General features: G+C 38.1%; 2 protein-coding genes and 2 long non-coding RNA genes across 4 annotated transcripts; 2 read left to right on the forward strand and 2 right to left on the reverse strand.

Annotated features, from left to right (window-relative positions):
* Nucleotides 1-4,504: 4,504 nt before the first annotated feature.
* LOC116158943 (von Willebrand factor D and EGF domain-containing protein-like) lies at nucleotides 4,505-7,930 on the reverse strand. Its single transcript, XM_031471819.1, has 4 exons — nucleotides 7,663-7,930; nucleotides 7,503-7,560; nucleotides 5,236-5,585; nucleotides 4,505-5,188 (listed from the first exon to the last, which is right to left on the reverse strand). The coding sequence occupies exons 1-4, from the start codon at nucleotides 7,845-7,847 to the stop codon at nucleotides 4,672-4,674; spliced, it is 1,110 nt and encodes a 369-aa protein (XP_031327679.1). The 5' UTR covers nucleotides 7,848-7,930; the 3' UTR covers nucleotides 4,505-4,671.
* Nucleotides 7,931-13,629: 5,699 nt separating this feature from the next.
* LOC116159797 lies at nucleotides 13,630-14,572 on the forward strand. The gene is made up of 3 exons (XR_004143054.1): nucleotides 13,630-14,081; nucleotides 14,140-14,381; nucleotides 14,436-14,572. It is a non-coding gene; the product is annotated as an uncharacterized LOC116159797 (long non-coding RNA).
* A 61-nt stretch (nucleotides 14,573-14,633) lies between these two features.
* LOC116159798 lies at nucleotides 14,634-15,336 on the reverse strand. The gene is made up of 2 exons (XR_004143055.1): nucleotides 14,914-15,336; nucleotides 14,634-14,855 (listed from the first exon to the last, which is right to left on the reverse strand). It is a non-coding gene; the product is annotated as an uncharacterized LOC116159798 (long non-coding RNA).
* A 16-nt stretch (nucleotides 15,337-15,352) lies between these two features.
* On the forward strand, nucleotides 15,353-16,810 carry LOC116159799. The gene is made up of 2 exons (XM_031472880.1): nucleotides 15,353-15,672; nucleotides 15,810-16,810. The coding sequence occupies exon 2, from the start codon at nucleotides 15,818-15,820 to the stop codon at nucleotides 16,790-16,792; it is 975 nt and encodes a 324-aa protein (XP_031328740.1). The 5' UTR covers nucleotides 15,353-15,672; nucleotides 15,810-15,817; the 3' UTR covers nucleotides 16,793-16,810.
* The last annotated feature ends 9,178 nt before the right edge of the window (nucleotides 16,811-25,988 follow it).

Here is a 25,988-nt window from a genome sequence, read left to right on the forward strand (position 1 = left end):
ATATGTCGTAGGCATATTGTAAAATCATTTTATAATACGCCTAGGCAGTTTTATGTCGTAGGCATTTTGTAAAATCCGTCATTTCTAAATTGCGGAGTCATTTCGTGAAATGCTGACTTGTGGGGTTGGGGTAGTTTTCCTTCCCCTTCTAGATGCGTAAGGGATCGCTCTTGAAGAGGAAGGGAACCAATCGCTTACCTCTAGAAAGTACACTGCCCGCGTTTTATAAACTGCCTAGGCGTATTATAAAATGACTGATTTTACAATATGCCTACGACATATATAACTGAACGCAAATTCGTCAAGTTCGCGCAGATGACGTTTTTATCCCAATGACGTCACAAGAATCACCGCCAAGTTTGAAAATGGTATATGGATACAAAATCAATCCTTGGAAGTGTCACGTGTAATAGATGTGCTCTAAAGTGTTTTTAGCGCATTTTTTAAGAATTAAAAAAATGTGGTATTGTGTGTGTTTTGTCCATCCGTACGTCCGTCCGGACCCACTTCTGCCGTTTCGAACTGCTTCTAGGGTAATCGTCCTAGAGTCCTGGAACTTTTTGCAGTAGGTAGCCTATACCTTGAAGGTGTGCCAGACGGCCATCAAATTGCGCTGTCTAAAAGGGGCCGCCCTCCCACGAATTATTTCCTTAGATGTTGTTTTTGAAAGTAAAACGTGCATAGCTTTTTAATGAAAGGTTTCATCAAAATAAATTGCTTTGTACAAACTATAACTTTCCCGTGCGAATTTTTTTCGAGAGACCGCAGTTGACAGATTGAACCCCATTACTTTATTGAGTGGTAGAGCCCAGTTATCCCAATGATGTCACGAGCGCATGCGCATAGGCATACCTCGTCTTATTGTACCATGACTTATTTATACCATAGAGGCCTCTATGATTATAATACCTTATTGACTTGATAGGGTTTTGATATTGTTCTACCAAAATTTGCTACACTAATTAAGAGGGCTTAAAATCATTGCATCTCGCAACACAGACGACGACTGTATCGGGCACACACTTAGAGTAAGAAATAAAAATAGAGGACGCATACGTTTTGATCCAACATAACCCACAGTTTGACAGTTGAGAGGACAAAAGGAAAGGTAAACGTTAGTAGGTAACTACACTAATTCCACAAAAAGTACACCCTTCCCCCATGTCAAAGAGTGCTGATACATTATTAAACACAGTGGAATAAGTTTTAAATCTATAAAATGAGTTAAACATGTAGAAATTACGTTTTGTAGAAATTAACAGAAATCCGTGTCAAATTGTTCCAGCGTTGCCGTCGTGACACACTAATTATCATAAATTTTCTTATTAAACTGTTTAATTTAATCTTATAATTGTTTGTTTATCACAACTCTTATACTAATTTAAAAATCTATTTAGGCATCTCTATCTTTATTTCTTACTCTGAGGGCACACAATCTTATAGATGGTGATCGTTCTATCGATCTACCACGTTCTTGTTGGCGGGATCGGGACTTAGAAATTCTACTTCTAGCATATTGTGCACCATTCGTCAGTTTAACCATTGTATTTTTCGCTTATAAATACAATGGTCTAACTAATCAAAGCCATATTCCATCTTTACAATTGCCAACTTTGCAATACTGCGAGTTTTTAGTTGTTAATTTAATAGTAACAGGCAAAATAGGAAAAAGATCGAGGGTGCGGTGGGCACAGACGCGGAGATTATCGAGAAAATAGACAGGTTATTCCCGCTACAAAACAAAATGCTGTAGTCCAGAAATAGGATACGGAGTTAGAGGAGCAAACCCCTAGAAAGGTCACCGTACAGGAAATAAGGGACGCGGTCGAAAAAATGCCGAAGAAAAAAGCACCTAGCCCGGATGGGCTGCCACCGGAACTGGTTAGCAGAGTTGCGGGAGCGAGACCGGAATGGTTTGCAAAGGTGTTTGAAGAGGTTATGTCTACTGGAGAGTACCCAGAGAAGTGGAAGGAGGCGAACGTAGTCCTCATTCCAAAGAAGGACCAGGGATCGGTGAGACCAATCTCGTTGGTAAGTCACTTGGGGAAGCTGCTGGAACGAGTACTGGGTAGAAGAATTGAGTTGTACGCAAGTTTATCAGAAAGTCAATATGTATTTAGAAAAGGGAGAGGCACCAGAGAGGCGCTGAGCCAGATCAAAAACATTTCCGAAAACATTATGAGAGGCACCAGGCGCACTAGGGAGGTGGAAATTACTACCTCTCTAGACGTGCAAAATGCGTTCAATTCGATTCCGACGAGGACGATTATGGAGGAACTGGGAAGAAAGAATACACCGAGTTAGGAAACTTATATATAGTATAGTTACCTCATTAATAGGAATAACACCGTGAAATTGTCGTCAGGGACGAGATATACGTTTGGAGTCAACGATGGAGTGCCGCAAGGCTCGGTGCTAGGGCCAATATTAAAGAACATCGCCTATGACGGGGTGCTGAGACTGGGGGTACCGCCGGGGGTGAAGTTTATGGCTTACGCGGATGATGTTAGTGTGGTGGTCAGAGATCGCGAGTTTGAGTGGACGGTACGAAAGGTACAACAATGGATGGAAGTCTTAAGCTGGTAGGCACAAAAACAAAAGCGGCGCTAATGGCCGGTAAAAGAAGGCTGCCGGAGGCCAGTCTGATGGTGGACCAGGCGAGGGTACCCATGGAAAGAACGATAGAGATTCTAGGCATCAAGGTCTTAACTTTATACAGCACGTCGATAGAGTAATTGAAAAAGCAAGCAGAACGGCAGAACATCTGAATAGACTGATGTAGATTACAGGGGGCCCTCGGGAGGGAAGAAGAAGGGTTCTAGCCTCGGCGGTGTATAACATAGTGCTATACGGATGTGAGGTGTGGGTTAGCGCTATAAGAAAGTCGGAAACATGCTAGATAGACTGCAAAGAAAAATGGAGCCACAGATAAAATAGCCTATCTGTGATGGAGCTAAGAATAGCAGCGGCGTACCGAATGGTATCCAGTACGGACGTGTTGGTGATGATGGGCACACCTCCACTGAGATTAAAGGTCAGCACGAGGTATGAAGGAAAAAAGTACGCGGATGTTATAAGCATGTGGGAAACGGAGTGGCAAGAGCGCGAGTCATGAGCTAAAACCGTAATAGGCAATCTCAAGGGGTGGATCCAAAGAAGACACAGTGAATTAGATTATTATGTCACTCAGTTTATTACCGGGCACGGAGAAAATGGAACAATAATAGTTATTTATGTATTAAGGGCATAATCAAAAGATTATGGCACGAGAGAATGTTTAAAGCCCGACGAAGGAGGGCTTTTAATTTCTCGAGGGCCATAATCGATTATTCCCGTGGTACATACAACGTTTTATTCTATTTTAGCACAATTTCTAAAAAGTTAAAAGGGATTAGTAGTTCTTGCAGGAATTTGTCGCTAACCAAATATGAGTGGTGTAGATAGTTGGCGTTTTTTGTGTTGCTATGAATACTGAGACTGTTTACTTTTTATCAAATAATTCGGTGTTGGAAATGAGTGTAGCTGAAATGGAAAACGTTTATTCTGACGAAATATTACGTGAATTCGAAATCGCACAAAGTAAAGTGGTTCCTCATAAATCCAAAGATCTATATGAAAAAGAATACAGCAAGTTTTGCGAGTGGCAGTATCGTTGCTAGGCAATTTTTGACAGTTTTGTGCCATAAAGTCCAATTAATACCCTCATTTTGGTGCTTATAAAAAGGATTATATTCTAAAATAGAATAAATAGAAATATGAAAGAGAGAGCACGGAAGTGTAACGACTGTGGGGTCATTGACGGAGCGGGACATGCGGTTTTGGAATGTCCAAGGTGGGAAGCTGAGAGATGGCGGAAAGCATAGAAATATTTTTGATAATATTCATTTGTTTATTATTTCTATTCTAATTTTATTTTTTACGTAAAACTGACATGTTGAAAGTTTCACTCTATAATTTCCTCCAAAATAGGTTGGCGTAACTCTCAGTCCAGTTTGTAAATCAGCCAATTCCGCTATATTGGAACACTTCTCGCATTATGAAGCGACTTCTACCAAAGTATATGGGTTGATGTCACTTATAAATATGACCGCCAAACTGCAAAACGTTACCTTCACCCCCTCCCCACCCTACGGCGGCAACAAAACCGTTCGGGACTTTACACACGAATTATTTTTTCGTTTCGTTTGCCGTTTTTGGCATAGTGTGACTGGACTAGGAGGTGAATTGAGGAAAAAAGTGACAACTTATACATCACTGGAAGTGCAAATGACTTAGCTGTGTTCGCATGGCCCCCAGACCCCCCGCCTTCTTATTCCTACGTTTGCGAATGTTTATGTATCCCACTGCTAAGACCATCAAGTGAACTTAAGGGAAGCATCAGGGGTGCTGTGCTAACAATAGCTGTTGGTTACAGAATGCGTGATCTCAGCTATATTACTATTTGGATTTTGGACGTGTGACACACATCGAACATTTTGATATATCAATGATTAGTGTAAGTGCAATACTTTAGCAATACCCTCTATTTAGATACTTGCGTAGGTACTCCTACAATATGGTCCACAGAAGTACTGTCTTGAAAATCTCAATTTGAAAAACCTGTTTATTAGGTACATTGAAATTTGTAAAATAATAAAAACGTTAAAATTAAAGCACATGTAAAATTAAAAATTAATCTCGACTGAATTCGTTAAGCTGTTCAGGAATTAATTCCATATGTAATTCTCGTCGCATTCTTCTAATGCACGTGTTTGTTCCTTGGTTCTTGATAAAACCTGGATTGCAGATACACAAATTAGGCCCTGAACACTGACCGTTTAAACATCCACCAGGACAATGCGCTACGCATCGATTGCCAGCCGGAGCAGATGGATCTTTGATGTAGCCCGTTTTACACGTGCATACATTCGGCCCAGTGCAATCTCCGTTTAAACATGGTTGTGTACAATGCGCTTGGCAGGATGTACCAGTTAGGTCAAGTGTCCATCCCGATGGGCAAGTGCACTGGTTGGGTCCTGTGCAAAGACCATTTAAACAACCTCGAGGACATTGCGCTTCGCAAGCATTATTTCTTTTGATGAATCCCGCAGGACAAGAGCATTCATTAGGGCCGACGCAATGAGTACCGCTAGGACACCCTCCCTCACAGTTGAAATCACATTTTCCGGTTGCTAATACTTTCTTGTACCTATAAAAGAGAATTAATCCGATATTTAGTTGTGCAACAAAATTTACCCAGGTTTACAGGAACACACGTTGGGAGCTGTACAGTTGCCACCCGCTCCACATCCTCCAGTACAAATCGGAATGCAAAACTGTCCTTTAAGGTCAAGAGTATAACCGGCAGAACAGGAACATGTCCCTTGTAAGGTGCATACGCCATGTACACAACCTTTGGGACAGGTTGGGATGCAATTGTTGCCTAGGTCCCTGACATATCCTGGTAAGCAAACGCAGACGTTCGGTGCTGTGCAATTGCCATTAACACATCCATTGTCACAAATGGGTTCGCACTTGTTAGCAACGTGCGGTTTGGGTTTCCATCCTGAACAGCAAATGCTTATTATACTGTGCCCTGGTTTGGTCTGAAAGTGAAATTTAAAATTATGTAAGTAAAATTAGTATATAATTTGATAATATTGCTTATAGGTACATAATACAAGATGTCACAACGAAAATGAAACAGACTGAATTACCCGTAAGGAAGTATTTTTTTTGGAAAAAAGCAAAAATAGGTCGATTTCGGATGGAAGGGGGGCATATTTTACTTAAAAATTTAGACCCTTGGCGTCAATCCCATAAGCAGAGTCGCCACCCATTCAATAATTTTGGACAGGGTTATTAATTTCTGACACTCCTATATGGTTTCGTTTTCAAATTTAAGCGAGTGTTTTGAAGGACCTGGGGTGTCACATGACAAAAATAATTACCTAAAGTGGATATTCAAGCTTTTATGGGAATGAACACGTTCATAAGAAATACCTATTAACTACACATAAAACAATCGTGAAGAACATAAACCATGAGAAATCAACATAATAAAACCTCCAATGTTTTGTCTTGGGTTTTTAGGTATACCTACTATCACGGTAAAATACCGATACGATTTAATTTCAGTGAACCAGACGTACTTATGTTACATAATTTGTTGCATTTACTCGAGCCCTACATCAGTGAGTAGCAGTAGTATCTTCCAAAATACTCGCTCGAATTTGCAGACTTAAAGACTTGTAGGAAATGATGTGTCACTCGATCCAACGCTCAATTTAAAATTATTGGAGGGGTAGTAACCCTGATTAGAGCAGCAGGGGTGTAAATTTTCAAGTAAAGGACGTCCTCCTAACCAAAATCTACGTGTTTTTGCGTTTTTTTCTAAAAATGGTTTCTTTGCGAGTTATTCAGTCTGTTTCGTTTTCATTGTGCCACCCTGTATGCAAATTCTAAATATCTCGATAAATAATATCGAAAACGGGCACAATACCTTAGACTTAGACTTACATCTTTGATTCTTTGAATGTTCCTTCATTCACGAAACAAAAAGTTTTATATATTTACGCTTCTCTGTTAATTTGGAAGATGGGTACGGGGAATACACTTTCGAGCTTAAAATAATGTTAATGGAGACGAAGCTGCTCACCAAATACGACGTTAGGAGACTGCAAAAGTTATGCGATTTTACCACCGGTTAACTGTTACTTTCTAAAGAGTGAAAAAGTAGTTATAATTTGGGTTCTCTTGCTTTAGCCGTGAATTGATAGCCGCGGCGACTTTTCTAGCTAGGTAGGTAGTCTTTAAAATAAAACGCGGAACGAGGGTGTCCACTGGGGACCTAGGTACGCTGTCGTCAGATTCGGATTTTATTTTGGTTTAGCTTAGTTAAATAAAATCGTTTCGCTGGTCTAAATTTTTTGCGTGCGCGGCAGCTGCAAATCTTTTCGTATTCGGAACAGGGAACAATCTTATAAATTTTATGCTCTGCTTAACGACTTTCAAAAATGCATGCACGGTTAGAACTAATTAAACAAAAATTTCTAAATATTTATTGGGGAATCCATTGTTTATCGTGTATACATAGCAATAAAATGACTCTTGTTAGTCATGCGTGTGGGTGGGCCGTTAGAGATGTCCTTGAACAATCAATATTTTATGTAACCGATGTGATGTGTGTAATAATCATCGAATTCATGTGATTAGTTTGTTTTTGGGAATTTTGCCATTTTTATTGCGTATGCTAACCGACAAAAGATTTTATAATGCAATTGTAATTAGTACTATCATATTATATAAATTAGTGTATGATAATTATTTATAAACATAGTTAATGATGATAGTAAAGGTTATCATTGTGTGTCCGTACACAGATTGAAATAAAAGAAATGAAATCCCCTAATCCGATGAATGTATTTAAACTAGGTTAGGTAAGTAGCAACGTTTCCAACACGTCATGGAAATAGATATATACAAGCAGCTGAAGCAGCTAAAGAAAAGGTGTGAATACTAACCCCATTGCCAGCAGGTATCGGTCCTCGTCTATCTGCTTCGGTAAGGAGGTCAATGGTACTGGAAAATTCACGTGCTCATTAGTAAAAGATAGGTGCAAAACTTCAAGGTCGTACAAATAATAAGTCCCAAGTTAATCAAATTTGTGTAAAAGCAACTTACGGGACTTCCAAGTTGCATATCCCTGGTCCACGAGGGGGCAGTTTTTTAGCTGCACCGACGAAATTGACACTTCTGTCTGGTGGTAATGTAGCCGGCACGTAAGCTGTACAAATTACAACAGCGTTTACAACAACTATTATCTTGAAAAGGAAAGCGTCCGCTCTAAAGGAAGCCATTTTATACATTATAATTATAAGAACTGGTCTATAGACCCACTTCTACACAACAATAAGTAAAATAGTGGTGTGGTTATATTTATTTATGGCAACGGATGGGAGAGAGATGACTTGTTATCAGCGTTTGTCCAATCGTAAATTTGCAAGTTCTATTTTCTCTAGGAAATGATAATTGGTGTTAAACGTACCTATATCTTAATTTTAAAGAAATGTTACGCCAACCTGGTCGAATGCAAATCTCTTAATACCTTCCGAGAAATATATCTTGAAACATTTGTGAAGGGATTCCAATTTTTGGACCTTCTGGGAATTTTTTATCAGACGGGATGCCGTTAATTAAACATAATTGATAATAGGTTCCATAGTTTATCTGAAACGGATGAACACATTTCACGGTACTATATTATCATTAAGTAATAAAGAGACATAAAGATGAAGCTTTCCGTTGAATAAAAAATCTGTTAATTAATGATTAATGTAAAACTGGAACTAGTTTTAGGCTTATACGACGTCATTATAGCATTGAATAAAAGCACTAATTTTTATTCAATGGTTATTGACAAAAACTTTTTTACAGACCGAGCATCCGTGGAGATCTTAAAACATTTATTTAATATACAGGGTGATTCCTATAGTACCTGCCACCGTTTGGGAGCGTATAGGGGGTGCCTAGGGGAGTATTTTGATATGGGACACTTGGGGTCGGAAATCTAAAATAAGGGCGCCAGAACCAAATTTATCTTCTGGAATTTCACGCCTGTATGTAGGCAACCCAACCGACCGACGTTTCGCGCGGAGCGATGCAGAGCGAGTTAGCGCGAGGAAGCGACATGGGAGGGAAGGAGGGAAAACGACAGTCAAAGCAATAACGTTTACAAGTGTTCAACGTGGCCACCGTTGTTCTCAATGCACTTCCTACATCTAGCCAACTATTATTATACTATTGCCATAGTGTTTATTCACTTGATACGCGTCGTTGCAGACGGGATTTCGTGGGTTTAAACAAAATTCTGATCAAGTGTCAGCCACACATCGCCGCCTGAGATCGCTCCGTGTGCACCGCCGGCCGGTTGGGTTGCCTACCTACAGGCGCGAAATTCCAGAAGGTAAATTTGGCTCTGGCACCTTATTTTAGATTTCCGACCCCAAGTGTCCTATATCAAAATACTCCCCTACGCACCACCTACACGCTCCCAAACGGTGGCAGGTACTATAGGAATCACCCTGTATATACATTTTCGAATTTGGCATCCAGCTAGTAATAAACTAATAAGCAACATTTTTAAATACATTTCATTAGATTTTTATACACTCTGTATAAAACTTATTAATTTAATTAAATGGATCGAAGCTGATTAAATTAAAGTCAAAATGTTTACTAATTCTGAGCACGATGCTTACCTACCTATTCGATTGGATTTGATAATAGAAGCGCGGCAAAACTAAGCGCATTGTTTTGAATAGGTATATGGTTTTAGGATAAAGGAAAATCATATGTTGCCAAATGCCAGGCTGGATTCGTGGTCATTCTACGTAAATACACCTTGTTTTAAGTATTGCGAAGGATCCTTAGTATTACCATTCAATGGTATTACCATAGGGTACTTATTAGTATTACTGATATGGCTATGGTGATACCATCACTTTTTTAACGACCATTTATTTTAACCTTGCACCTTCGATCCATCCATAGAGTAACTTGTTTACTCTAATCCTAATATTGATGTCTTGATCATTGTTCATTGAGATCATGTTCTTGCTCTTTTTCCAAACGATCTCGGTGCAAGAATAACGATTTTGACATGTTTTGATCAAAATACACGTGCGGCATCAAAAAAAAGAATTTAAGATCATTGAATCAAATACACGCGGATATCAAATTCAAATGTGCACTAATCGTTGAGTGAAGGATTAGTTAATTATTCAATAATCTAACGTACTCTTTTGGCATCAAGATAAGGCGTTTGAAAGCTTTTAATTTAAATTCATGTGTAAAGAATAATGCACACGGATATCCGCTGGACACGGACAGACATATGGACGGATGGATGGAGAAAAATGAAAGCTTTAAAAATCTTAACCACAAGAGATATAGTGAAGGCAGATGAACGGACAAACAAAAGGACGGACCGCCATCCAAACCTATCTGAGAACCTGAAGTCTTTAAGAATGTGGGGAGTCTCATCTTGTTGAAAGTGCAGTTTTTCTTCGTCTAGCAGCATGACACCACTGTCGTCCACATGATTCTCCAAAGATTGTGTGATCAAAGGGTATCTCTTCTTCAAATATAATAGCAACCTACCTCCAAAGTACCCGCAAGCGCGTAGGTACACCAAATTTCAGCAGGATCAGTCACTTAAAAAGAGTTATCGCGCACACGGACGGACAGACAAACATACGGACAAAAATTAAAAGCTATAAAAAGTATCAGGGGATCTTAACTAAGAGTTATAGCGGACACAAACGAACAAGCTCTACAAGATAGCGTTGAGAGATTTTCAACCGCCTCGTTGCAGAGAAATCATCATTAACTTTTTATATGGCCCGTAAAAATAGTAGGTATATACTGTATTGTTTATCATTTTTAACGCATTTTTTAAGAATTAAAAAAAATGTGCTATTGTTTACGTTTTGTCCGTTCGTCCGTCCGTCCGTCCGGACCCACTTCTGCCGTTTCGAACTACTTCTAGGGGAATGGTCCTAGAGTCCTGGATTTTTTTGCAGTAGGTAGCCTATTCCTTGAAGGTGTGAAGTTTAAATTATGCAGCGATAGTGAACTATTTTATTTAATGACAATTATAGACTAACATTTTATTTATTCCTTTTTTGCAGTGAAGTTCTATTCATTTCTGCATTCAACATATGTTTTTTTTATTTTTATTTTTTTATTTTATTTTATCCCTCTCTTGTTTTGGGCCCTCAACAGGCATGCGCCCAATTACAGAGTGACCCGCATAATGCTATTTAGAGGTGCCTCTGCAGAAGGTCTTAAGTTGGTCTATACTACTCCAGTATTTACCTTACCAATTAGGAAAACTGCAGGAAAACCTAATTCGGAGTAGCCGGTAGAATGCTCGGAACTGGTCTAAGGTAATTTCCATCTCCGCCACAGATGAAAAATTCACCTCAACCCAGGTTCGTCAGGTATGTCAATATCTTTGTAAATTGTTAATACTGTATTAATGGTAACCTTTCGATAAGTCTTTTAGACTTGAAGGGAACCGACAACTATTGTCCACTGATGGAAAGAAAAAAAAATTAAAAAAGTTAAATTAAGGCATGTTCAGACAGATTTTGATCTTTCCTTAATATTAAGTCTGCAATTACAGTCTTTAATGATCTAACTTTAACTTTGTTAATGAAGAACTCCATGTTATGTTTGAGTAATTAGATATAGACATAGAGAAAAATTGAGACTCAAAAGTTTTTATTGTGGTTTCTATAGGCGATCGATTTTGACGTACCACGTCATCATCAGGCCGAGCGTCGGTTATGAAAAGTACAAAAATATATAATAATATTTTTGTACTTTTCATAACCGATGACGCTCGGCCTGATGATGACGTGGTACGTCGAAATCGATCGGCTGTAGAAACCACAATAAAAACCTTTGACTTTCAATTTTTCTCTGTCTATATCTAACTTTCATTTTCAGGTTTTCGTAATTTTCTGCGTGTCTTCACCTGTTTATTTTGTGCACGTTGCAACTTTACCTTGACCGTTCTTGGTGAAGTACTACTAAAAACACTATGGAAACTTTCACGTACCTAATTACTTATCCAATTTTTTCCCCCATACGAATGAATCTCATCCGTTTTCGTCTGGTGCTACTATCCATACTGCTAGACGACTCTCTAAAATTAAGAGCCATTGAAATTAAATCCAGAATTTGCAGATAGTTGTGGACAAACCTTGGTTTCGTAGTTGTGGATGAATAAATGCATTTTTACAGGTCTCGACCACAACGCCGCGCCGACTATTCGAAATACCAGGGCCCTCATACTCTGTCCAGGTTTATTAAGAATTTTCATATGAGTCCGTGGTTCGAAAAAAGTTAAACAAAATATTCTAAACCTACAATAACCTAACGTCAAAAGCTGCTTGGTGTTGCACACCGTCCAGCTTCATTAAGCAGTATTGTATGAGTCGACGTTATGGTCACGTTCGGCTTAGTGTTCTTTGTACACTTGTCGGCGTAGTGGGCACGGTCGGCGAAGTGGGCATTGTCGGCGTTGTGTCCCTTGCACACTTGTCGACGATGTGGGCACGGTCCAGGCACGGTCGGCGTTGTGGGCATTCGGCGAAGTGCCCAGGCCCCGTGCGTAGCGCTAACGATAGTATGTGGGTTTTAAAAAAAAAACGAGTCATGGGTGGGGCCAACTTCACACAATATTTTAGGTTTTTTCATTTTTCTTGGAAAGATGAAATGCTGGAATCGCAATTTTCGAGCACAAAACGGCACTAACGTAGCACTAACAATCACATGTGGTTTTATCTAATTAAAAATGTATGGGCAGGTTCAACTTCACACTTAACTTTTTTAGGAACAGTTAAAGAATTTGAGTTACTGTTTATTTAGCATTTAAGTTCACTAACATAACGACCGTGTGTGTTCATTGTGGATAAGTAAACATAGAATGAGAAGTTGGCTCCGCCTCTGTTTTTCTTATTTTTCTCACGTTACATAGCAGCACTAACGATAGGCTTGGAGCACTAACGTAGCACTAACTGTCGACACATTTTTGTCAAATTATTTCATGTGGGCGGGGCCAACAACATGGGTTCAATATTTGAGCGAAAATATTTTATGCGTACCTAGGTTAGGAATTCGTGATCAGTAAACTAATCAAAAAATTTACAGATTTCGCAATCCTTGCAACCGTCGGAGGCATTGGAAATAATAACCGTACAACGCCATATGTAAAACACAAATAACCCTTATTCATACGGTATCACTTGAACTTGAACTTTCTAAATAATAAGCGTCGTAATATGTAGTCTAGGCGATAGAGACTGTAAAATTGGCAAACTGGACATTTTGGGGTGGAAAAGAAAAAATTGGTGGAATATGTTCATGTTAGGTGTCAGAAACAATAACATATTAAAATTCCCACCACCCAGATCCTGTGCTAAAGGCTCCAGCCACCCCACCACCCCCCAAAAACCGTGTTTTCGCCCCTTTTGGCTGATATCTCGCGATCTATGAGGTCTAGATGAAATATTTTTAGCTGAAGATTTCTCCTGAAATTTCATAGAAGGTAGATACTCAGAAGTTAGCCTAGGTCTACCTGTTAATAAGTTTGACAGACTTTCCGGGGCTGGATCCGAAGTCGTTGTGATAGGCGCCAGGAAAGTCTCCTCAAACTTACTTCATGTGGCTGTGAACGCAGTTGCATGACTGCTTGCAGTTTCAGAAAATCAAGTAAACCTTCTCCACCGGACACTTAGGACACACGAGAGAATATTATATCCGTATAATCTCTATATATAAAAATGAACCCCGGTTTCTTCTGGTCACGCAATAACTTTAGAACGACTTGACCGATTCCATTCATCTTTTTTTTTAAGTTTTCTAATACTGTGTAGAAGGTTCTTACGACAAGAAAAGCTAAGAAAATCGCTCAGAAAATTGGAAAATTGCAGAAAACTTAACGACGATTTAAACGCGCAGTTGACAATTGGCGCCTTTGACAGTTTGCGCGCGGCAAACGTTGTAAAAGTTGAGATAAAAGGCCTAAACTCCGTACAATCTGCGCATGCGAAAGAAACGTCAATGTTGCAATTGTTATTAATTAAAATGTAGGTTAGGTTATTGTTTTCATCACAGGCCGTTATAATGAATAAACATATTCGTAAATCGTAATGTACATTTAAACTCGCACTTTTGAGGTTGTATACCAAGAGCCATGTTTCCCTGCAGCAGTATAAATTCCGAAAAGGACGGTATAAGCCCTATGTTCACAAATCGTAACCCAAGACATTTCAAATATCTACGAATCGCTCATAAACCGGACGGCTACTACGATGATAAAACTGGAACGCTCCTACTGGCATAAATATACAAATTTGCTTTCCTACCGCCTCCAATAAGATAGCCCGATTGTAGATGGCAATCGACACAAACAGGCCGTCACGTAACTTCATTGCTCGTGCATTACTTCAACGGACCCGACACTCACCGCTAGCACGAAGGAATGGGCCATCAAAACCAGGCTGTATAAGACCATGCACCAAGTCATTGGCGTACGTGAACGTCACATGGTCACGTCCCTGCATTCAATTTAATGTTTGCTACTTGTAGGTTTCAGTTCTTCGTACAAAGATGCCTTGCTAGCGGTCCGACAGAGTTTATATACGATTGCAAACCCCAACACAACGGCAATAAGGTCGCAAAGTTTCTAACGTGCTCCAAGATTTCAATTTGAAATTGTCTGAGCCGGAATAGTCAAGAGAGCCGTGGACGAGAGAAAGATTACCAAAACCGTGGGATATAATCTGACTTGACAGATAATGTGAATCGACCTTAAATTGTGTACCTATTAGGTAGATAGCTGCATAATTTACAATAAAGTTTTATTTGTACTTGTGCTTCCATAGTTTCTGTAAAGAGAAGGCTGAGTATTGGGTCGCTCCAATGAAGTGATAGAAAGCCCTACGTTCAGTTTCCCGAGATGCTTCCCTGTTCTCAAAGGTTCTTCCAAAAAAGGTGCTTTTTACTAATTTCTAGATTGCATGAAAAACCGTTTATTTGATTTTTTAAGAAGTTAATGGGTTTCAAGAACAATAAATTTGATAAATATGTAAACTTTTTATTGCTTACCAATATTTTAAACATTAAATAATAAACTACACAATAATAAAAAGGGCACCTTAGTTATAGTGAATTGGCAATTTCAAATTGAAATCTTGAAGCACATTAGAAACTTTGCGACCTTACTGACGTTGTGTTCGGGTTTGCAATCGCACATAAAATCTGTCGGACTGCTTGCAAGGCATCTTTGTACGAACAACTGAAATCTACAAGTAGCAAACATTAAATTGAATGCAGGGACGTGACCGTGTGACATTCACGTACGCCAATGACTTGGTGCATGGTCTTATACAGCCTGGTTTTGATGGCCCATTCCTTCGTGCTAGCGGTGAGTGTCGGGTCCGTTGAAGTAATGCACGAACAATGAAGTTACGTGACGGCCTGTTTGTGTCAATTGCCATCTACAATCGGGCTATCTTATTGGAGGCGGTAGGAAAGCAAATTTGTATATTTATGCCAGTAGGAGCGTTCCAGTTTTATCATCGTAGTAGCCGTCCGGTTTATGAGCGATTCGTAGATATTTGAAATGTCTTGGGTTACGATTTGTGAACATAGGGCTTATACTGTCCTTTTCGGAATTTATACTGCTGCAGGGAAACATGGCTCTTGGTATACAACCTCAAAAGTGCGAGTTTAAATGTACATTACGATTTACGAATATGTTTATTCATTATAACGGCCTGTGATGAAAACATTGAAAACAATAATCTAACCTACATTTTAATTAATAACATTGCAACATTGACGTTTCTTTCGCATGCGCAGATTGTACGGAGTTTAGCCCTTTTATCTCAACGTCTCTATCTGTGGCAACTTCCGCCTACAAAAATTCTTACCCCCTCTACCATTATATTCCCTCCATTAGTTTTCTAACTCAATGATATTATTATACCACAGTCAATAAGTACCAAATAGGTGACAGCACTAATCCTCTTCATGACCTTCCCTCTCTTCCATTTGGACTCTTTTCCTCTCAGGGTATACACTAAAACTGTAATGGCAACGCTGCCAAGGGTGTAGAAGGTTAGGTTTTTACATGCTGTACATGTACCTTAGTTGTAATGTTCATAAAAGTATAAAAGTTGTTAAGTATTACAAGCAAGTTGAGGTTAGATCATCACGTGTCACGTTTTTGTTCAAGTATTCAAGTTTTTTTTAAGTCTCAAGAATGGAATTATATAAAATACCCAATAACTTAAGTTTACAAGGAAATCTAGCGGAAAACTGGAGAAAGTTTAAACAAAGTTTTAAAATTTTTATGAAGGCAACCGGGAAAGATGCTAAAGATGGTGAAACGAAAGTGGCTATATTCTTAAATATCATCGGAGAAGAGGCCGTAGAAGTTTTTAATACAATGTTTATAAGTGACGATGACCGCAAGGACATCGACAAAGTTATCGAAGCATTCGAGGGTTATTGCTTGCCGAAAACAAATGTGGTGTATGAACGTTTCGTTTTTCATAAAAGAAATCAATGTGAAGGTGAAAGTTTTGAGCAATTCCTAACTGATTTAACGAAATTAGCAAGTACCTGTGATTTTAAAACCCTTAATGAAGAAATGATACGCGATCGTGTTGTTTTGGGAGTGCAAGATTTAAATTTACAAGAAAAGTTGTTGCGAACCGAGGGCTTGACGTTACAGAAAACTGTTGAAATATGCAAAGCATTCGAAATAACAAAGGAGCAAATGAAGCAAATCAAGGACCCACAACTGCGAAGTGTAAATAAAATTGCAAACAAGAAGCCAATGGAGAAAACGGGTAACACCTCAAATCAAAGTTCGAATCGCAAAGAAGAATTTAAATGTAAAAGATGTCAAAGAACTCATGGACCAAGGGAGTGTCCCGCATACGGAGTTCGCTGCAGGCTTTGCGGAAATCTTAATCATTTTGCTGTGAGTTGTAGGGTAACCAGTCAGAAAAATGTCAGGCAACTAGATGTACGAGAAAATTTCGAAGACGACGAGGAACTTGCCGTATTAAGTACGATTGAAACAAGAAACGTACACGAAATTTCATGGAATGAAAATGTCAAGGTCGAAGATAAATATGTACGATTTAAATTAGATAGTGGAGCGTGGAGCCCAGGTAAACATACTTCCGGAACGGATTTTCAAACAAATCAATCACCAGGTGGATCTTAGACGTACCGGCTTAATATTAGAAGCGTTTGGTGGAGCACAAATAAAACCTGAAGGTATTATGAAGTTAAAGTGTAAATGTAAAAAAGTGGAAGTGTTAGCTGACTTTGTGATAACGAAAGGAAACGTTAATCCCATTTTAGGGTTAAAGACTTGCGTAGAATTAAATTTAATTAATAGAGTGGAAATGGTTGTATTGAATGACAAAGATAAGTTTATATCAGATAATCATGATTTGTTTCAGGGCTTGGGAAAATTTTATGAGAAATGTAGTATAGAGTTACGAGATGATGTAAAACCAGTGGTCAACCCACCTCGCAGAGTTCCCTTGTCAGTAAAAGACAAATTGAAAGATAAATTAAAAGAACTGGAATGTAAAGGTATAATTAGTAAGGTCGAAAAGCCAACAGGTTGGGTAAGCAATTTAATAATTGTTGAAAAACCAGATAAAAGTATTAGATTATGTTTAGATCCTAAGTATTTAAATTTAGCAATGAAACGTATCCCTAATGTGCTAATTCCCACCGTTCAGGAAATTATGACAAATTTATGTAACAAAAAAGTATTTACAGTACTCGACTTAAAAGACGGGTTTTGGCAGATAGAGTTGACAAAAGACTCGAGTGATTTGTGTACTTTTAGCACACCTTTTGGATCTTATAAATTTCATAGAATACCATTTGGTATAAAGATCGCCCCTGAATATTTTCAGTACCTTAACGAAAAAAATTTTGATGATATAAGAGGAGTTACGGTTTATTTTGATGATTTATTAATTAGTGCAGATACAGAAAAAGAACATGATGAAATATTGAAAAAAGTTATAGAGAGAGCAAGGCAAATGGGTGTTAAATTTAACAAGAATAAGTTGCAATTTAAACAAGAAAGTGTTAGGTATTTAGGGCATATTTTTTCAAGTGAAGGGGTCAAAGTTGATCCTGAGAGAGTGAAGGCAATAGAGGGGTTAAAGGCTCCCGAATCTAAAAAAGAGTTACAGTCATTATTAGGCATGCTAAATTTCTTAAGACCATTTATAAGTAATTTGTCAGAATTGACTAGCTCATTAAGGGGCTTGCTGAAAGACAATGTTGTATTTGAATGGTTACCATGTCATGATGATGCATTAGTAAATATTAAGAAAGTACTTGCAAATTCTCCAACATTAGTAAGTTTTGATACTAACAAAGAAATAACAATTCAAGCAGATGCATCCCAACATGGGTTAGGGTGTTGCTTAATGCAGGAATTTAAACCAGTAAGTTACGGATCTAGAAGTTTAACAAATACAGAAAAAAAATTTTGCGCAAATAGAAAAGGAATTTTTAAGTATAGTTTTTGCAACATTAAAATTTCACAATTATATTTATGGTAGGAAAATAACTGTTATTACTGATCACAAACCTCTTATAGGCCTGTTTAAAAAATCTATTGCAGATATAAGCTCGTCACGATTAAAAAGAATGAGGATTAAATTGTTAAACTATGACATCACATTAAAATATTGTCCAGGTAAACAAATGCACATCGCTGACTGTTTGTCTCGTTATAGCATTAGTAATTCACCGGTTGTAGATCAAGCATGGTTAGTTGAAAATGTTCATTCTATTAGTTGGAGCTTGAATATAACTAAAGAAAAAAGGATAGAATTTCAGACTGCTACTGAAAGAGATCCTAATTTACAGCAATTAAAAAACTACTATGTTAAAGGTTGGCCAAAATCAATAAAAGAGGTTCCTGATAATTTAAAGGTGTACTTTAAGTTGCAAAATGAAATTGTTTTTGAAGAAGGATTATTGTTTTTAAATTTTAGAGTTATTGTGCCATTAGAATTAAGAAAGTATGTACTAAATTTATTGCATGAGCCACATTTTGGTTTAGAAAAAACGAAATGCAGGGCAAGACAGTTGGTTTATTGGCCAGGTTTAAACAAAGATATAGAGAATTGTATTACAAAATGTTCAGTGTGTGAATACTATCAAAGCTCGAATGTACGACAACCATTAATACCGCATCAAATTCCAAATCTGCCATTTAATAAAATAGCTGCTGATATATGTGAGTTTGGTGGAAAATCATACCTTATAGTACAGGACTATTTTTCTAGGTGGTTAGAAATATTACCTTTGCGTAATAAAACATCGGAGGAAGTCATAGGTAAATTTAAATCTTTATTTGCTACACACGGCATTCCTAAAATTCTTATTTGTGATAATGTTCCTTTTGGGTCATATGAATGTACCAAATTTTCAAAAGAATGGAATTTTGAAATTAGAACTAGTAGCCCCCGATATCCGCAAAGTAACGGGCAAGCGGAAAGAGCTGTACAGACTGCGAAACGTATTTTAAAAAAATGTAAATTTGCTAATATTGATATAGAGGTAGCATTATTGGAATATAGAAATTGCCCTATAACAGGGTTACATGTGTCTCCATCCCAATTATTATTTAGTCGTCGGCTTAAAACAAAAATACCAACACACACTAAACTATTAACTCCAAAGGTGCAAGAAAATGTGAGTGTAGAGTTAGAAAATAGGCAAAATAAATATAAGCATTATTATGATCGCACGGCACAACCTAGAAAAGAATTTAATAAAGGAGATTCAGTTACCATATGTAAAAATAGAGTCTGGGAGCCAGCAACTATTATCAAAAAGCATGATGCACCCAGATCCTATTTAGTTAGGGATAGTGAGGGTAGTATTCTTCGAAGAAATTCTAGTGTTTTACCAGCATCACAAAATGATTATAGTGACATTGGTAAAACTGTGCCTCAAAATGAAATAGACGAAAACCTTGTTGAGAAAGAGATTGTATCTAAGGTTGTTGAAGATAAATCTATTGTAACTAAAAATGGTCATGAACATAATAATGTCTCTAGTAGTATAAGTGACAGTGAAACAAAGGTAACCACAAGAAGTGGAAGAAATGTTAAGTTACCAGATAGGTTTAAAGACAGTTACATGTATTAAAAAAAAAAAAAAAAAAAAGGGAAGATGTAATGGCAACGCTGCCAAGGGGGTAGAAGGTTAGGTTTTTACATGCTGTACATGTACCTTAGTTGTAATGTTCATAAAAGTTAATAAATATTATTTAAACAATTACCTATGATGTTTACAATAAACATTACAAAAACTTCTTCCCCTTCCTCAAAGACTCTCATTTTACCTCTACTCTTATCTTCGTTTTCCTTTACTTGATCATATTTCGTTTTTTTTTTCCTCTATAGGTTTCATTTTCAACATAGTCATTCTAGTTCTCGGATTCTGTTTTAACATCATGGATGCGGGACTAACACCAGTGACGCTGTTGGGTACGTTGTACGAGGTTTTAATAGAAAATTATCTATCAACAGTTGTATACTCTTATGAGTATTCTTCACTTCCATTTCATGTACTTCTTTCAGTAGGCACTTCTTTATGGATTGTACTTGCTTTCCAGCCATTCCATTAGAGCATGGCTGTAATGGTGGTGAGAATATACATTTAATTCCATTTGACTTGCAAAATTGTTGGTACTCAGTTCCAAAGAAAGGAGGACCGTTATCGGATACCATTTCTTCTGGGATACCAAAGTAGGTAAAACTTTTTGACGTAGTTTTTCTATTGTTTTATTCGCCCCTGTTCCATTACGCATAAGGTATAAGTCTAGCCATTTGCTACGACCACGGTGAATAATAAGAGAGGTGGTCCGACAGCCTGCATAGAACGGCGACTTTACTGAAGCACGGCACGTATCCTGGACGTTAGAGTGAGATAGCGGCAAAGGGTCTAGTCTAGGTAGTTTGGCGCGTAAAGATCGCGGTATAACACTTTTGTGTTGATCTTGATTTTATACGTTGCAAATATAATAAAAGTAGACCATTATAATAAAAGTACAACATGGGTAGATCATGTTGCGTGCCAAAGTAGTGGTTACGCATCAAATAAACAATAAAGGTTTCGTTGTTTAAAATCACAAAAGATCGACTATTACAGTGGAGTACAAAAATTCAAAGGGAAGATCGGGATTGACTACTAATGATTATGTATGTGAAAAACATTTTCCGCAAACAGATATCATTCGTGAACTAAAGAATGAAGTTTATACGGTATGTTTGTGTATAATGCTACTTAAATCGCTTTAATCTATTAATGAACACGCAGATTAAACTAGAGAAACCAAAACTGGCGGAAGGAGCAGTTCCTTGTTTATTCCCTAATTGCCCTAAATACCTTTCTAAAATTCCGCACAAACGTAGAATAATAGAAAAACATGAGATCCTTCCTAAAAAACGACAGAAACCAAATGAAAGTCACCTTAATGAAAACAGGGATTTATTATCACATTGTAATCTTAACTGTAAGTATATGTCCCAAAAATTCAAACGCATCCACCTACACGTTTTTTTTAAATTTTAGCTTCAATTGCATCGGCTTCAGATGACAATTTATTTAATCAACTATGACGTAATATTAATTAAATTTCGCTTCCTTCAGCTTCGTGGAAACTGCATATAACTGAGGCACAAGACGCTATTGCGATATTTGAATTAAAAGTTTTGGATTGTAATGTACCTAGTTATGAAGAAAAAAATTATTATTTTCGAAAAAGGAATCTATTGTTACATTTATGACCATTCAGTAGATACGAGTGTATTTGAGAAAACTCCTACATGCATAAGCGAATTCCAAGATTGTTTGAATAAATTCGCGTCAATGATAATTTGTCCTGGAGGTGCTAGCATTCTTCAATTTCCAAACTTTATAAACCGATGTTACGTTAAGGACATTTTTAATGAAACATGGCGACATTATAAGTGTTGCTGGGTTGTTCCTGACGATATTAGTAGATATAATTATTGTAAAAACTCAAGTCAGGCAATCCGAGCTTACAAACGTAGAATGAAGAAGACAAAAATTTGCTCAAAATATAAATTACTCAAAAATGTGAAGCAATGCCTTAGAAGGGCGAGGATGAGACATCGAAAGATCGCAAAAGAATTACAAGAAACAAAGCAGAAACTTGAGACAATTCAGGAAGCTGATATGTTAGAAAAAATATCGCATCTTCCGAACATGCCTTCTTCTCAAAAATTATTAATAAAAGCATGTATTCAAACGTGTAAATATAATAGAAAAACTTCTAGACGTTACATGTCCGATTGGTTACTGCTATGTTTACTTTTGCACATAAAAAATTCTGCCTCGTACAAATTTCTTAGAACTAATGATATTTTGCCCTTGCCTGCTGTCTCGACCATCAGAAAATATCTTTCAAGGGTAAAAATAAAATGCGGTATAGATGATGAATTTTTTAATGCTTTCAAAGCAAAAATGAGCGAGAAAAATGATTTTCAAAGGCACGGGATTTTGATTTTTGACGAGATGGCAGTTCGGCAATCCATAAAATTGAATGTTACAAACATGAAATTGATCGGGATCCAAGATTTTGGTGAAGAAAACCGTTAAAACGTCTGACAAACAAGCAGATCATGCTCTTATATTTATGTGGTCATCTTTGGCGGATAAATTTGACCAACCTGTCGCAGTCTATGCTGCCAAAGGGCCTACAAATGGTCTCTGTTTAATTAAATTAATATTAGAAATAATTAAGAGAATCGAAGCCGTAAATGTCAGAGTGCATGGTCTTGTTTGCGACGGAGCCACAACGAACAGGAAAATGTGGACTGAATTTGGTGTTAATGGCAAAATGAATTACACAGTGAACAAAATCATTCATCCTGTTGACGAATCTCGACATTTGCATTTCTTTTCTGATGTACCGCATTTGGTTAAATGTTTGAGAAACAGATTCCTAAAACCCCGAGTTCTGATTGTAAGTGTGCCTATACAAATTTTAATATTTTATCTTATATCTATTCTATTCTATCAGGGGAGCCTTTACAGGCAGCACTTAGGCTCATCAACGGCCCATTGTGCTAACCCCCTCTCTAAACAACCAAAGCTTAGAGCCCTTTCCCTTCAATGAAGGATAAGACCCTATTTAGCCTTAGTTTCCTCACCTCCCTCGGTTCCAAGTAACTGTCACCGAGGAGTTTATGTCTGTCCCTGATCAGAGCGTCACAGTAACAGACTACATGCTCGGTAGTTTCCTCTACCTCACCACAAAACCTGCACGCAGGGTCTTCCACAAGCCCAATATTGTGCAGGTGATAGTTGACCATCCAGTGTCCCGTGAAGACACCGACGATCTTCCTAATCTGACTTCTGTTTAGGTTTAGAAGCTTAGAAGACTCAGATTTGCCAAGAGGCCCTGTTAAAAAGGTCTTGGACTGTCTGAGTCCAGCTGCCTGTTGCCATTGAGCCTGGAATTGACTGGTCGCCCAGTTCTTAATCCTGACCCTTACAACTGAGGGAGCAATTCCAAGGGTGGGCTCAGGCCCGACAAGGACCCCACTACTGCCTTCGCGAGCCAACTCGTCCGCCCTTTCGTTGCCCCCTATTCCAGAGTGCCCCGGCACCCATATCAAGCTTACCCTATTAGACTCACCTAATCTATCTAGGGTTCGCCTACAGTCAAGCATCGTATTCGAGCGGACCCTGTCAGCTGACAGAGCCTTTAACGCCGCCTGACTATCACTACATATGTATATATGCTGGTTACGATAACCTCTACGGAGGTTTTCTTGCGCACAGGTCGTGATGGCTAGCACCTCTGCCTGAAACACAGTACTGTGCTGGCCAAGGGAGAGGCTGATGCCTACTCTCGGCCGGTCACCGTGTATACCCATGCCCGTTCCCTTTTCCGTTAGGGACCCATCGGTAAACCACACGAGCCCCTTGTGGCGGTGCTTTCTTTTTACGGATAAACACAACCACCTCAGGTACACGTACCCGCTTCTCCCTTCTCTCCTCTCTCACCTCATCAACCCTTTTGGATAGCTTATCTCACCAAAATTCGCTAATTCTTAATAAAATCACAAAATCTTTACCTCGCTTCCGACTAGCTCAAATACTTACATACAAAATTTCTACTGTCTTACTTCCATCGAAAAATCAGGTATCTAATTCACTTTTTACTGGTGTTAATTACTCTACTTCTCATCTAACTTCTCGTTGAAAAATCATCAACTCAATGGCCATAATTTCATTCATTTATTTTAATGCAAAATCCAATGCATTCCAGAAAATTGCGATCTTTACAATCAATATTATAAAAATTGGGAACTATGACTAAAACCTTATTAAGCTATCAAAAAATTTGAATATTATTAGTTCTGTTGGCCAACTCACAATATGTTCTTTCCCTTGAAGAGGTGAATATTATTTTTTTATACTGAATTTTCCTTGACACAAATTCCACTATTTCAAATATAATTAATTACCTTCTTTAAGGAAATTGATTCAATAAACAATCGATTAAAACATATCATAAAACATATAAATACACACAAATTGACTTTATTTTTTATTACAATGAAAATATTCAAAATAGACTAACCTTTAAAATTCCAGGACTTCGATGAAGATTGGGAAGCCCTTTACATGCTAGTTGATTGATGGATGGGGTAGACTGCAACTTTTGGAATGCCAACTTTACGTCGTCGATTGTTTTCCTTTTTTTTTCTTTTTTATATAGCTGATGATTACAGTTGAAAAATCCTTGGCTCGCTGTTGAGTAGGTTATTTTCCTTGTAGAAGGTAGACGAGATTTTCCAAAAACATGTAGTTTTGTAGGTATAATCCCACAGTGAAATTTTATTGATGTAAACACCTTATTTTGCGTAAGTTCGTGAATTAATTTGCCTGATTTTTGGTCGATTTAAAGAAGTTTTTTCATAACAAACTATTACATTGAACTTTTAAAGCACATTACTTTGATGAAAACGGCTATCCACACTTAAAAAACTTTGATGGTTATATTCCAAGGAGGCACAATAGTAAATTTTAACACAACGGCAAATGGGTGAAACGTTCAAATTTGTTCCGTCGGATAGATGCCAAAGATGCGCTCGCATTATTTTCCTTTAAGAACAAGGGTTCATATCACACAGCTATTATCGCTCGAATTTACTTAGCGCTTTATATTTGATACGTAATGTCCACGTCTAATTTTAATTTCAACACTATGTGGATGATTTCATAGCACAATACGCTTGACAAATTTTTAACTAAGATTCCGCGATTTACTTTTTCTCTTCGGGCGTGAAATTTACCAATGGAAATTTCACGTTTTAACTAATGGTGCAAAACTGTACTTAAACTCGGACTAATATCGACCGTCACTTAAACGGAATCACTTATTTGGTGCTTAATGCACGCGATTGAAAATTTACGATCTCTTCGGCCCGGCTATGCAGTACCAATCTTTTTTTAAAAATTTTTTCCTCTTAACTCTCTCCTAACAGATTCACGCCCCTTAATCGTTGCAAAATGGCTGATCTTTTTTATTACTGGTACTTCTCATACAATGGCCTCCATCTAAACCAATTAACTGGGGAATACTTATCAACTAATTTTTTCAGCGTTTGCAGAACCAGCTTTCCCAAGCTTGGCTGGTGACTCAATGATAAAAAACTTATCTAAAGAAATCCGATATTTATTCGTTATCTGCATCCTGTTTTGCACTGAGAATTTTCTGTGATCCCATTTATTGCGAATCGCGGCACAAGGAAGTTTAATACAATGAACCCAACATGATGTCATACTACAATAGTTACAAAGCGAAAAAAGTTTTATCCCCAAAAGGAAGAAAGGTTTATCCAATTTTAGTACAAATCCAAAGCGGTATCCGAAAAATTTGCAAAATTTCGACCGGCCATTACTCCACCCGTTACACCCTCAGGTTCGAGGAACGGACGATCTGGGTTCAGCCACTGCTCCCTGTTCGGGAGAATGACTTTATACCTCTTCGGTTCAAGTAGGGTAGCTCGAATCACGTCCCTTCTTGCGAGGAAGGGGTCGGACCTAAGAGTTTCCTCCCAGATCCGCCCGTGTCCGAGACTGCCTCTATCCTTCCACTCACCCCAATCATTTAGTCTTATGGAAGCCCTCCGGGCCTCGGCCTGTACCGATAAGTGTAGAGGTTCAAGTCCCAGAAGAGCCTCCACAGCCAACGTTGGCGTGGTTTTCATGGCTCCAGTGATTCCCAAACAAGCGAGTCGCTGTACCTTACTCAGCTGCTTCTTGTATGTGACCCTGCGCGTTGCAGGCCACCATACAAGTGCGCCGTACAATATTATCGGCCTTATCACCGA

Source organism: Photinus pyralis, unplaced genomic scaffold (assembly GCF_008802855.1).
Source record: "Photinus pyralis isolate 1611_PpyrPB1 unplaced genomic scaffold, Ppyr1.3 Ppyr1.4_LG1, whole genome shotgun sequence".
Classification (NCBI taxonomy): domain Eukaryota; kingdom Metazoa; phylum Arthropoda; class Insecta; order Coleoptera; family Lampyridae; genus Photinus; species Photinus pyralis.